We start from the raw sequence: 15249 nt of genomic DNA on the forward strand, positions 1-15249 counted from the left end.
TAGAAGAAAAGCTACTTTTTCAGATTGTTTTGCTCCTATTCTGTTGATCCAGGAATACAGTAGGTTTGCAGGGTAACTGGCTTTTACCAGTTACCCTGGTAATTGAGGAGGAATGCAAAGGCAAAAAACAAACCTGAGTTTCTCACCTTTGTGTCAGTCCCAAACCAGTGGATATTATACCACATAAAACATCCATCTTTTTTATAATACGAGATTTTTGTTAAGCGTAGCAACCATTAATCTACTTTACACCTCTCCTTCTGCAGTTAAATGTAGTGTTATTAGCAATAGTATTTTACCCATATCATAGAACCATAGAATACCAGGGTTGGAAGGGACCTCAGGAGGTCATCTAGTCCAACCCCCTGCTCAAAGCAGGACCAATCACCAACTAAATCATCCCAGCCAGGGCTTTGTTAAGCCTGACCTTAAAAACTTCCTTAAAAACTTAAAATATCACTATCTTTTCCTCCCTCAACTCTGCATTTGACAGTGCAGAAAGTCTAGTCTGACGATTGCTCTTAATTGCAATGAAATCATCAACAATTTCAAACACATGGAAAAATCAAATGGTACCTTAACTTGAGACTCTTACCAACTCACCATCTTCATTTACCCTCCATGCTGTAGCTCTTGTTTGATTTTCTCAACTATAAAACCTTGTTTTAATAGAAACCAATAACCTTGCTCCATATCATTTTTCCCTCTTGCCTTCCCCTTTCCCACTCACTTCTATCTGGACAAGAGGACCAAAACCCCTGTAGATATAATTGCCTCTGTGAATCAGCCAGCTGGGGTACTGGAGGAATAATGTGGCCTATGTCTGTTGTCCCTCACATATGCACTGACTAAGCTCATGAATTCTACTTTCTTTGGCTCGAGGCCTGGAAACTTGAGTCTTTTCCAAAACTGAAGCCTCCCACTGAGTGCAAAATCAACCTCAGACTATAGGACAGTATGCTTTGATTTTCTAGTATTTTGCAAAACATCACTTCCAGAAAGTAGTGGTTAATAAAATAGGACCTTTAATACATGGGTAGACATACCAATGACCATTCTGGGGGGTATCTAGTTGTGAAAATAAAAACAGCAATAATACTGTTGAGGATTATGCACTCTAGTAATTCTCTTGCTACTGCTTATCATCATATCTTTCCATTTAATGATAGATAACCCAAAAATTAATCTTCAGCAGTAGATTAGAATTAATTGAAATTCATGCTGAGTGTTTCTCATGGGAAAGGAAGCTCAATAATGCATGGCTGGCAATCATTAAACTCTTGACTTGTTCTAGGATTTCTTTCATGTCTAGGTTGGAATTTAAGTTAATATTATGAGTGGACCTACCTCAAATGCACTCAGACATCTATACTCTAGATCAGGAAAACCAAACAGGCATGTTCCCACCATCCCTTCCCCCAAGTCCCCTTGTTTTCCCAGTCACTTCTCTCTCTTCACTGTCCTTTTCCATTTGTCTTTTCCCCTTTAATGTCGCCTGTTTCTAGCTCCCAAGTGCCTTTTAATTACTCCACTCACTACACTCTACAAAACCATTTTGATAGAACACCTGCAATCAGGAGCACTTTTACAATCTAATGACATTTAGTGAGAGTCAGTTCCATTGGTCAATATTTAGGGAGGAAGCTAGTACTCAGGTGAGTGGGAGAAATTATTTTAAACTTGTATAATAAAGGAAGAGTACTACAATACAGGAGGAAGTAGTACAGCTACTTCCTGAGTAAGGCCTTGGCTACAAGAGAAAGTTGCATTACTTTAACTGCAATCTGTTTTTACAATGATTTAGTTAAATTAGTGCAAACCTCAGCGCCATAATTTATTTGGTTTAGCTTAAACTTACTGCCAATTAACAATCTAAAATGAAAAGTCTGGTTTAAACTGAAATATGAGAGAGTGTCCACACAGGGATTTGCATCACTTTAACTGATCTGATTTAAAAATCACATCTTTAGTTAAAACAGTGCAACTTTCAAACATAGACAATGTAAATCAAAACCAACATGGTGTGTAAGTCATACATCACACCAGGCAGCAAACTAATTTTCAAAACATGATCTTTTAATAAGTAGAGAAAAAATGTATGCAAAACAGAATTGCACAGCAGTCCTCTGATGTCTTTACTGTACTCAACAATGTGGTGTGGGGAAGAGCAAAGGTACTGTATTTTAAAGAAGTAGGCTAAAAGGAAAATATAATCAGTGTTTTACTGTTTACCCAAATTTACCACAGCCAAACACAAAAATTAGCCTTCCATTCAAAGCAAAAATTAGTTTCCAGTAAAACCGCATATTATACAGAGATATATAGCTGCTGCCATCTCCAGAATCAAATAGATCATGCAAGAGATTTACAAAAAAACAAACAAAAAACACCCACACTTTCCTTGCTAACCTGGTCAAAGCCAAGTAAAACAAAATAAAAATCTATTCCGTTATCTAGAATGAAATACATTTTGACTTGGTTTAGTTATATAGCATTTCAGGAGAAGGTTATATAGTAAGATTGACCTTAATACTCCCTGCAAGTTTGATTTCACCATCACCAACTGGGCTTAAGAACCTACTCAACTATAGGGAGTAGGAAGCTTTCATGAGTAAGTGCCATCAATTTCTGCAGTATGTAAGCTTCCATTAAAAGCCCTCATTAGTTGTGAAAAAAATATGAATGAAAATATGAACCTCCAAATATGAATGAAGCATACGTCCACACTAGCACTAGAACACTAAAAATGGAAGTGAAGCATGAGCAGTGCGGGGAGGGACCAGCTGCCCCGAGTAAGGTCCTGTAAGAGACCACAGGTACACATTCAGGGCATGCAGCCTGCGCCACTGTAGCTACATTTCTGTTTTTAGCATGCTATCTCAGAGCTAGCATGGGTATGTCTTCTCGAGCTGGAATTTTCAGCTTCCAGCTTTAGTCTGCAGACAGATTGCTCCAGCATCTCAGCTACCAGTGCTCAGAGTTTGCACAAACTGCTGCAGTGTCAGAAGTAACCTGTTTTTTCAGTTTTCACCTTTGCTTTTTAAAATCCTGTGGGCATCAGGCAAACAGACAAACATCAAGTAAAATTCACTCTGCTTCTTGGAAAGATTAGGGATGACACCGGTGCAGGAAGACCTACAAAATCAGAAGCTAAACCTACCAAAGACACTCGCCTTGCAGTATCCAGAAAGCTGGAGGTGGGGTAGAAGAGTGGATATGTATCATGTCACCGCAGCACTCAGGACGCTGGGGGATAGGGAAGGTAAGAAGAGAGAAAAAAGAAAGGATGGTTTCTCACATGCTGTTCCTGGACAAGGGCCTCCTTCCCACTATCCTGTTTTTGGTATTGTCTGTGGCCTGTATCTTTATTCCACTGGATATTAGATGTCTGGTTACATTTCCAAGATTCACATGTGAGAGGGCAAGGGTGAGTGGGCAGGAGAGATTGAGAGGTAAATTAGAAAAGAGAAGTAGAGGAGAATATGCACAGAGATTTTTGGAGGAAAAAATGGGGATGGTAGGGACAAGGGAGGAGGCAAAGAACACATTGCTGGGAAAGTGAAAGAGGTAATGGTAGGGTGAGGAATGCGGGAGGAATAGAAGGAAAAATAGGAACCACTGAAGAAAATGCAGGAAAAGATACACACAATCTATTATAGAAGAGAAAAAGTGGAATGGAGCCAGGAAGGGAGTAGACCTGTTATTCCCATTATCTTTTTAGACGAGGTCTTTGGGGCAGAGATTGGAATCCATTATATTTGTACAGCACCTGGCACAATGGGGCCCAACCTGCTTGCGCCCTTAAGGGGCCACTACAATACAAGTGGTAAAATAATTTAAAAATAAAGAATAGCAGCTGCAGCAAAAGTGTGGTGTAGTAAGTAGGCCTGTTAAACAGTATTTGGGGAATATTCAATATTTGATACATTTGTTTGAGGGCTGGTCATATACTAGGAGGTGCATATATTATTAAGCAAATAATATATTCAGCAGATACGCTTTGAGGGCTCACGGAATAGCAGGGAAAGCAAGTTAAATTCTAAAGAAGTTAAAAGGTGTAAAGTTCATTAAATAGATTGTACGCTTTTCAAGGCATGGACTGCATCTTCTGTCTTGAAAGAGCCTTGCATTTTTTGTGCTCTACCACAATAATCCATCTGTGTAAAAGTTGGTTGATTGTGTTACAATTAAATACAGCTCAGGCTAAAGAGTATACAACTGTTTGTTTAAATTGCAGAGGGTGAAGCCTTGTGGGGGTGGCAATACAAGGTCCAGACTGGCAGTTGCCTCAGCCTCTCTCTAGGTTTCAAGAATTTTTTTTTGAGCCCTGATTACCACAATCTCAGTCTCTACAGCATAAGGACATTTGCACAGATGCCACATCCTCAGCATTTGCAGTTAGAAGACTGCCTGTCAAAGCTACAGACAAATGACAAGAGTAATATCCCAGAAGTGATTCAATATGGAAGCAATTCTTTTAAGCAGGTATCAAAATGTTATTAAGAAAGATACCAATTTCCCAAATGGAATTGAAACATTACACACTAGGTGAATATACTTAATGCAAGAGTCAAAAAAAAAAAAAAAAGTATGTTAAGTACCCCTTTCATCCTTAAATCCTAGGTGTTATTTCCCCTTAGGTATTTTCACACCTAAATACTAACCAGAAGCTAGTTATTTAAAAGGATACATTGCATTTGTTTCACACTTATACACCTCCCCCCATATATTGCAATGCACACGCACACACGCGGACACACCCAGCAGTCAATAACAGATGTTACCCGGATAGTACAATCTGTCCCATTACAAGGGACATAATACGGATTTTGTAATACAGAATGGAGACAATATCCACTACAGTAGAACCTCAAAGTTATGAATACCTCAGGAATGGAGGTTGTTCATAACTCTGAACAAAACGTTATGGTTGTTCTTTCAAAAGTTTACAACTGAACATTGACTTAATACAGCTTTGAAACTTTACTACGCTGAAGAAAAATGCTGCTTTCCCTTTGTTTTGTAGTAGTTTATGTTTAACACAGTACTGTACTGTATTTGCTTTTTTGGGGCGGGGAGGGCGGTCCTCTGGTACTGCCTGTTTGTGTACTTCCGGTTCCAAATGAAGTATGCGGTTGACTGGTCAGTTTGCAATTCTGGTGTTTGTAACTCTGACGTTCTACTTTAGTTTATTTTCTAGCTGCTAAATGCAAAGTGGAAACATATTGCACTTAATGTACCGTTGGAAATGTAACAGGATTGTCAAGGATGTACCAAATTTAGGCTAAATACCTATTTTTATATATTTTTGTAACCTGTGAGGTTACAAAACAATTCTCAGGAATAAAGGGAAACAAAAAGTACAGAAGTTATTATAGGACATAACCAAGGATTTTAAAATCTAGGATCCTTATTTGCAAAAAAAGAAAGAACATATCTACAGGAAAAATATTAAAATTAATATGTTACATAAAAAGGCCACACAAAATCCTGATAGTTATTGCCTAAATAAGGCTATGGAAGAAAATAAATTCATTCCTCCCTTCTTCTAAACCCATGAAATACTGAATGTGCTTCAGGATTATCTGATCCCTCCAGCCCTTACCCTACTATTCTAATACTTGAGGAAAATGTCCCCTCCCATGTTGGTGGCACATGTTCGAACCCATTGATTAGGCAGAACTGGTTAAACAGGGCTGCCTTAAGCAAAGGAATGTGAATTTACCCAAATGTACATATAAGTTTTAAACAGGGTCCTCAGACAGTGAGGGGGAAGAAGATAGGAGGCAAGGAAAATCTGCATTTCAGCAAACAGAGGTGAGAAGAAACAGCCTGCAGCCTGTTTCTCAACCAGACTCCTTGTCTCTGTCCTCATAGCAGGAATGAACTTTATCTAAGGGGTAACTCTCCGGAAAATACATTTCAAAGGGTGACTGAACTATAAAAGCGAGGGACAAAAACATCCCAAGTTATCTCTCCCTATCCATTGCTCTCTCTCTTTTTTCACCTAAGAAAACAAAACAAACTTTAGACTTTGGGAGCAGATCCTGACCTGAGAATTTGGTCAGCAATGTTACTGTGAACCTGTGGTAAGAACTTCACCTTGATCAAGTCTAGTTTGTTAAGTTTAGAAAGTGTTTTATCTTTATGTCTCTTGTAACTATTTGACTTTAATGACTTATACTTGTACACACTTAAAATCTCTCTCTCTTTGTAGTTACATAAACTTGTTTTATTCTTTAATTACAACTAATCCAGTGTTGTGAAATGTTTGGGTAATTCCATTTAAGGTAGCAGACTTGTATTTTGATCCCTTTAGAGGAGCATCTTTCCGAATATATCTGAACTATCCAGGAGAGGGCTAGACAGTGCAGAACGCATGTTTTTATGGGAAAATCCGGGACTGGGAGTGTGTTGGGGTCACCTGGCAAGTAGTAACCAAGGCTGCTGGAAGCCAGAGTGTGACTGATGTGTGGCTGGCAGGATGCAGCTATTCAGACACTCAGGGTGTGACCTGAATGCTGTTTGTGAGCGGCCTAGGTGGGAGCTACAGCAGGAAAGCATTGTGAGGCACCCAAGGTTGCATGGCAGGTGGTGACACAGCCCCTCACTGAGCTGGATTGCACCCCGGACTGTCATAGGTCTGCAGATATGGGGCATCTACCAAACATATGGCAGAGCTAGTCACAGCAGCCATTAGACATTTTTAATATTAAAATTAAGTATTAAAATTTTAGAACTTACATTAGTGCATCAGCAGCTTGTTCCTGTCCCCTCTGTAAATCCTGAGAACCAACCTCCCTGATATTAACCAAGGCAGGCTCTTCTTTAGGCACTGCTACCTCTTCTGTTCCAGCAGTAGAAATGACAAATATTTCAGTTTTCCGATGCTTTGTGATTCCATCTTCCTGAAGGGCAGTTTGGGTCTGCAAATCCTTTCCAGGTCTCTTGTGTCCATCTTGGAGGGTAGACTGTTTAGATTCTCCCAAAGATGATTTTGATCCAATATTAAATAAGCTTCCAAGGAACTGGAAAAAGCCTTCTTTGGGTTGTCTGTCACGATCTGCTGTTTTGCGGCCAGGAGCCAAACTGGGAAGGCTATTAGCCTTTTTTAATTCCTCTGTGATAACAGAGTTGCTTAGATCTTCCATGGAGTGGTTCTTCTCTGCATTTTGAGAAATCTTTAAAAAAAAAACATGAATAATAATGTTGAAACAGAACCAATACATCAATTTTCAGACTCTACTCCAAAAAGCCTTAAACTGCCTCTAGGCAGTGCATTACTTCTGGCTGCTCTGCTATTTACGAGACCATTCTTAAGAGCTTTGTCTAATCTCCTTTACTCTGTTCTGCTACTTAAGATACCTCTACTTCTTTCTGTTGCAGAAATTGGCCACATTATTGAGGACTTACAATTTAAAAAAGTACTTTTGATTTTAACAGATGTCTTGAAAGGCTACTTTTATGAAAAACAGGCTTGGGCTTTGAGGCTCACAGGACAATGGTTGTGAAGGTAAAGCACTGTATGATGGAAACAGAACAAAAATAATTTGAGCTGGCAAAAATAGGAGATGAAGCATGGAGCAGTTTTTCATAGAACGGTATTGCAAGCCAGTAGAAAAGACTTATTAGTTAAGCCTGTGAAGTGGTTTGGGACACAGGACCCAGTTCTTTCATCCTTACTGTATGTGAGTAGACTTCACTCATGTGCAAGTAGTCCCAGTGCAGTCAGTGTGACTAGTCACATGAGGGAGGGTTGCAGGATCATGCCTTAAAGATGGACTTTATTAAAAAACAATGAATTACTTATGTAACAAAGATTACATAAGGGAAACATGCATATTTGCCTTTTAAATGGGCAAATCGATTCACATCCTTTATCTGAGGTTACCAATTCTTCCTATTAATCAATTTTTTCTAGAATTAGCTATCACTCATTTCTGTAAAGCAGGATCTCTGACCACTGGTTTGGGCAAGGAGAGGGGATTCCCCAAACAGAGAGATTGAATTAGGCTCTTGTCCTTCATCAGCTCAAAAAGACAAAGGACTGTTTCTGCAAAAAAACATACAGTCTCAGAGACCAAGAGTCCACGCCTGCTTGCAAGTGAAATACCTTTTTGCGTTTCCTTCTATGGGGAGGTCCTTGTAGGCTCTGTCTCTCTCAAACTAACATGTTAAGGTATGAAAACGCCCACCCCCTCCTTAGCTGTAATTCGTAAGAACTTATTCTGATCAACAGGACAGGGAAGGAAGAATCTGAATAAATATAAATCTGTGTAGGATCTTTATATCAGCAATACGTTTGGATAAGAACAAGCAACTCTACTGTGTAACAGCTAACACTCACTTATCCTACCCATGCAGTAGGTCAGTATTTTCATTAACTCCCTTGTGCTGTTTCTATTTGAGGACATATCCCTTTTAGATAATTGAGATGGGCATACTGAGTGCTATGCTAGTTATTTTAAGTAGACAGAATAAGAGTTTTGTACAAGGACTACCCAATGACTGACAAGCCTGGGTGATGAAAAGCAGTATTTTAATGAAGTGCCTCCTTTTAGACATGGAGACCAGTGATAATTTTGATGAGAGGCAGGCAACTTGTTACTTAAGAGTTTTTCCTTACCGTTAAATACATTGATCTTTGACCTCCAGCCAAATATTTTACTACTTTTTTCCTTCAAAGAGTGGAGTATGTTTACTCTGCTATTTCATAAGCTCAGTTATTAACATGTTTAGTTTTGTGGTATGATTCCCCTTCTTCAGGCTATGGTATTGAAAAAAGCAGAACACTGCAAATGAACATAAAAGTAGAACCTTCCTAATTTACACTTCAGTAATCTCCATACCATGTATACAAAAAAGGCCTTTTCTCCTTACTCTTCAGCAAAGATTAATGACAGTCAGTGCTAAAGGAAGGTATTTTGTTTTTACAAAATGTTTTCTCAAACATTTACCAGTGTGCCAGGTACCAGCATCTTAATTAAAATTACACGTAATTATTTAAACTTTTTTAGTGTACCAAACCACTGATCTAGGCACATGCAGAACAACAATTCTAAATCATGTAAAATGAAACTATATTCCTTGCTCAGTTAACCAACAAGGACAATCTGTAAGCAAGATTTTCTATTGTATTCAGGTTTTTATGCCACACTCATCCCCATGGGCTCATCAGTTACCCATCCATCCACAAATCAATCCCCCCCACCTCCAATATTCATTGGTCACCCCTCTAGGCCTACATACACCCTTTCAAAATCACTAAGATCAACCCTTTCACAAAAGGCTGGTAAAAGAAAGGCCTTGCAATGTGCTCTTACACAGCTCTGCCTCTCTCAGATCAAGAAGGGGGAAATACAAGCAGCACAGCTGAAGGCCCCTTCCTGAATCCCACGTGCTTCCCAGACCTTTTTCTGATCAACTGCTGAAGCATCACAAGGGGATGTGCTGGTGTCTATTTTAGCCAGCATGCCATTTGTTGCTGTACAGGTCAACTCCATCCACTAGAAGTGTTCCTGGAAGTGAATTAGAAAGCAGGGTAGCTCTTTGAATGCAGCAGTGAAGTTATCTCTGCACATGGCACTTCCAAGCAAGCAGGCTGCCATATTCTGCACTAGTCGAAGTTTACAAGTAGCATGGAGATGAAGCCCAAAGGAGAGCACATTACTAAATTCCCATCTAGCAGGAACTAAGTACTTTAGGTAAGAATTTTTTAGCTTCGTTTACTTACTAATTGACAACATTTATTAATTCACAACAGATTTCCTCTACTTTCAGTTTTTGTAAAAACATTTATTTTAAAGAGGAAGATATGTTTTCAGGAGCCAGACACCACAGTGGGTTAGTTAGTGAATTAACCTTGCACTTCTGGGGACCAGGAGTCCAGTCCTGTATACTCTCCACACACAAAGCTCCTACTGTGGCAGCTCTGTGCACAGAAAGCCTGTAAGATTGTGCCCCTTAGTTTTAATCGTGATTCATGGCCCAGTGAAAAGCTGTTTGGTAGTCCCTGCTTGCACAAACACTGAATCACTTACACAATTCAGGGTAACTGGGGGGTTCCATATGAAAGTAGGCTTCTAAGTCTTTAACAATAAGGAGTGTTGCAGACAGGCATGCCTATGCTGATACAGCAAAACTCCTGAGAAACATTTAAATTGCAGCAAGTCAACGCGTATTATTTTAATGCACATATTAAGTCTGATAACAAGCTATGCAAAGCTATCATTTCCCAACACACGAATGTATCAATCTTCTCCTTCATATATTCTCCCCCTTGCCTCACATTTGTTTGTGCTCTAAGAAGATATTTTTGTTAATTATTTTCTTTATCTTTTGCAATACGGTAGCTCCTAGAGCTTCCAATCTAGATCACGATCCCACTGTGCTAGGCATTGTACAAGCAACACTGCTCCTGTTCTGTCTTTTAAATTTATATATTGTGGCACTAGGATATCCAAATTAATGAGGCAAGACTCCACTGTCTTTACATCCAATAAGCCTTTGTTGTTGCTGGAACCCTCACGCACAACTGCCCATCTCTTTGAGAGCACAATACAGGAAGCACTGCCCCCAAAAGACTTTCTTCACTTTCCATTCCCCCTGCCTCTAATCTCATTTCATTTGCAACCCAGCTAGTGGGGAAGGGTAATCCAATAATATAATTTAAGACAAATAACTTGACTCAAACCAAGATTAAGGACATATTAATGGCTAAGGGGCTGATCCAACACACACAATTGGACTCAGTGTTCACTGCTACCATAAATAGTCCCATTGGTGTGCTGGATCAAGTCCCAAGGATACAGTAGTACCCTAAAGACAGTCAGTTTGGCCACAGGGTTTACTTATTAAATATAAAGAGCAGCTATTTGTGACCATTGATTGCGGATTTCTCTCAGTAACTGAGTGAGCAGCAGTTCAAGTTGCCAGAGGCGCTAATTTAGCAGGGTATGTGTCAATCTGCCAAGAGTACAATCTCTTCTATTATCCCAACAAGTGAATGAAATTAAAATATTAAAAACATTAAAACACAGATTTCCATGAACAAAAGACATAGCTTCCAGCCATAACAGTGAGATACTTCAGACTAGACTAACTCCCTCCCTAAATGAACACCGATTATGAAGCATAAATTCTAGACAGCACCATGACAATCCATTGTTAACTATTTGTTTTATTACACAGGACTTTGTGGCGGGAGCACACCTTGCAAGGATATTCATACATTTTAATTTTATTACCATTATTCCTCAGCAAATTATCACTTAAAATTAGGGCTGTCAAGCTATTAAAAAATTTAATCGCACTGTTAAACAATAATAGAATGCCATTTATTTAAATAGTTTTGGATGTTTTCTACATTTTCAAACATATTGATTTCAATTACAACATAGAATACAAAGTGCACAGTGCTCACTTTATTTTTATTACCAATATGTGCACTGTAAAAAACAATACAAGTACTGTAGTGCAATCTCTTTATCATGAAAGTTGAACTTACAAATGTAGAATTATGTACAAAAAATAACTGCATTCAAAAATAAAACAATGTAAAACTTTAGAGTCTACAAGCCTACTCAGTCCTACTTTTTGTTCAGCCAATCGCTCAGACAAACAAGTTTGTTTGTATTTGCGGGAGATAATGCTGCCCACTTCTTGTTTACAATATCACCTGAAAGCGAGAACAGGCGTTCGCATGGCACTGTTTTAGCTGGCATCGCAAGATATTTACGTGCCAGATGCACTAAAGATTCATATGGCCCTTCATGCTTCAACCACCATTCCAGGGGACATTCGTCCATGCTGATAACGGTTCTGCTCAATAAACCATCCAAAGCAGTGCGGACCGACGCATGTTCATTTTCATCATCTGAGTCGGAGGCCACCAGCAGAAGGTTGATGTTCTTTTTTGGAGGTTTGGGTTCTGTAGTTTCTGCATCGGAGTGTTGCTCTTTTAAGACTTCTGAAAGCTTTACACCTCATGCCTCTCAGATTTTGGAAGGCATGTCAGATTCTTAAACCTTGGGTCGAGTGCTGTAGCTATCTTTAGAAATCTCAAACTGGTATCATCTTTGCAGTTTGTCAAATGTAATGTGAAAGTGTTCTTAAAATGAACAAAATGTGCTGGGTCATCATCCAAGACTGCTATAACATGAAATATATGGCAGAATGTGGGTAAAACAGAGTAGGAGACATACAATTCTCCTCCAAGAAGATCAGCCACATATTTAATTAATGCGTTATTTTTTTAATAAGCATCATCAGCATGGAAGCATGTCCTCTGGAATGGTGGGCAAAGCATGAAAGGACATACGAATGTTTAGCGTATCTGGTATGTAAATATCTTGCAATGCCGGCTACACCAGTGCCATGTGAATGCCTGTTCTCACTTTCAGGTGATATTGTAAACAAGAAGCGTGCTGCATTATCTCCCATAAAGGTAAACAAACTTGTTTGTCTTCGCAATTGGCTGAAAAAGAAGTAGGACTGAGTGGACTTGTAGGCTCTAGAGTTTTACTTTTTTTTTTTGTTTTGAGTGCAGTTATGTAACAAAAAATTTACATTTGTAAGTTGCACTTTCACCGTAAAGAGATTTCACTGCAGTACTTGTATGAGGTGAATTGAAAAATACTATTTATTTTGTTTGCCATTTTTACAGTGCAAATATTTGTAATAAAAACAACATGATAAAGTGAGCCCTTTCTACTTTGTATACTGTATTATAATTGAAATTAATATATTTGAAAATGTAAAAAAACAACATCCAAAAATATTTAATAAATTTCAATTGGTATTCTATTGTTTAACAATGCAATTAAAACTCCAATTAATCGAGATTAATTTTTTTAATTGCGATTAATTTTTTTGAGTTAATCGCATAAATTAACTGTGATTAATTGACAACCCTGCTTAAAATGTATCATTTTGTGGTTGAGATACAGTCTGATCTAATGGTAAAAGGAGAGGACTGGGAATCAAGACTTCACCAACTCATCTCATGACCTTGGACAAGTCACTTAACCTAGCAGTGTCTCAGTTTACCTATGTGAAATGCACAGCATTCTTACCTACCTCACAGCATTGCTCTACAACTTTATTCATGAGCGTAAGTAAAATGTTTTGAGATCCTTGTATGAAAGGCACCACAAATCTACAAAGTAGCATGATTACAGACTATTGCATCAACCTGTGTGACCTTGTGAGAAGCCATGCCAAGAGAGAAAGATCAGGGTTAAGGCTTTAACAAATTTCACTTTATTTTACAAGTTTTTCCATGAGTATCCAATTTTAGCTTAATTTTATGTGCTGCAGTTGTTCAAACACTGTACATTAAACAAAATTCACCAAGAAATAGTTGGAATAGTTGGCAGACCTATATATTCCCACAGAGAATAGCTATGGGAAAGCTACCGTCAGCATATTTTCTCTCATCAGAGAAGAAAAAGAGTCTTGCCCCTTTTGATACTGTCTTCCATTTGCTTTGCACTGTGTGGGCTACACTGCAACACATGGATCTCACATATGAAGCAGACTTCTGTTTTCCATACAGTGTGAAAGAAAAAAATTAGGTATTCTTGAGAGACTGATGTAATTAACTACTGTGTCTCTATATTTCCAGGACAAACCAGGAGGAGGTGGAATTATGAGACGAGGAAAGGCATAAGATTAGAAATATTTCTTGGGGTATTCTGTTTTAATTTTTCCCAACAATAAAGGTAATTAGACAATAAATAAGTACAGTATTAACTAAGGAAGTGCTGCACTTCACTAATTATATTCAAGACAAAGATGGATTTAGCATTTAGGAGTAGTTTTTTGGTGATGGGGGTTAAAAAGAGGCTAGAGGAGATAACAAAACAAGAAGTCTCTACCAGCCCTAAAACCTATTATTCTGTAATTACTTTAAAATAATTCGCAAAAAGAAAAGGAGTACTTGTGGCACCTTAGAGACTAACAAATTTATTTGAGCATAACCTTTCGTGAACTACAGCTCACTATTAAAAACACAAGATAATCAAAACACACCACAGAAAAAAAATGCATTAAAAGTTAACCAAAGAATGAGAATCCAGTATCTTAAGAGTGAAATTAATCTTGTAAAGATATTTTGTGAAAGAAAATAACTGGCTCATGCACCTTTTAGGTCTTTTTATTCTGCATAAAGAAGACCTAATAAGGCTTGATGTTTAAAAATAGCCAAAAAAACAAAAACTTTTTTCTGCTTTTTATTATATTAACAATTCTCGCCTTATTTGCCCAGGAAGACTTTGATGACTGATTAGAAAACTAATGAAATGATGACACTGCTTTAGTTAAAATGAAAGTTCAGCAATAGGAAGGGATTTTTAATCAGTTTAATTTTTCCATTTGCTTTTAACAAGTACTTAATTTTAAGGCCAGTCAACATTCTGGACACAAGATGGTCTGTAATAAAGTTTCACCCCCCTTGCTCTTTCAATTAGGGTGCCACAAGTTCACAATAAGAAGTTGCTAACACATTCAGAAGATATCCTATCAAAATTGAGGAAGACCAGACAATGTTATTGAGGTCAGAAAACAAGCAGGGAAAAATGTTTTTTTTGTTTTCTTAAATAAAAAGACAGCAAAAAAGGCCTCATATAAAACACAACATTCTTTATAAATCACCTTTAAGGGAAAACCTGAAAGCAATAACAGCTTCTAGAAAGACAAACTGAAGTTTTAAAATAAAATTCCATTGATATTTGGATGGTTATTTCAAGTTTCTTGTTCCTGATTTTTGCCTGGCGCTACAGTAAATCTCTCTGATTGAAGATCGAAAGTTAGTACTCATTTCTCTTCTTCAGAGATAGATCTACCATAGTAACTAGAAAGACATGAATTAACTGCCTCGCTTATTCTCTTTTATCTATAAATCCTGTCAATATAACTGTTCTGTTTCTTTTATCAATGAATGTGTTTTGAGGTGCATTTTTTGGTAGCCCATTACCATATAACTGATGCTTCTTTTGACTTTTTAAAAATAATTATTCAGTAAGTGTGAAATTCATCTTTTCCTTCCGCAAAGACTGAGCAATCAGGCTGCATATAATAAGTGGGGTGGGAAGGTATGATGTTCACTCACACACAAATCCTACCAGCAGACTATATAAAGTGCAGATATTGTGTCTTCTGGTACCAACTTGTTCAAAGTTCTGCCCAATGTCCCTCATGCCACCTCTGGTGAGGGAGCTTGGGCCCAAGCTTCTTCTTTCTGAAGGGCCT

At 38.1% G+C, this 15249-nt stretch overlaps 1 protein-coding gene across 7 annotated transcripts in view; it reads right to left on the bottom strand.

The window, feature by feature from the left end:
• Positions 1-15249, bottom strand: part of CRYBG3 (crystallin beta-gamma domain containing 3) — a 145481-nt gene that overhangs the window by 74629 nt on the left and 55603 nt on the right. For all 7 annotated transcript variants that reach the window (XR_012154202.2, XR_012154203.2, XR_012154199.2 and 4 more), the window contains exon 3: positions 6745-7181. Coding sequence is in view for 3 of the 7 variants with exons in the window: in XM_073305192.2 (XP_073161293.2) it covers positions 6745-7181 (437 nt within the window). In the remaining 4 variants the exon portion in view is untranslated. The remainder of the gene's footprint in view (positions 1-6744; positions 7182-15249) is intronic.

The sequence above is a fragment of the Lepidochelys kempii genome, chromosome 1, assembly GCF_965140285.1.
Source record: "Lepidochelys kempii isolate rLepKem1 chromosome 1, rLepKem1.hap1, whole genome shotgun sequence".
Lineage (NCBI taxonomy): Eukaryota > Metazoa > Chordata > Testudines > Cheloniidae > Lepidochelys > Lepidochelys kempii.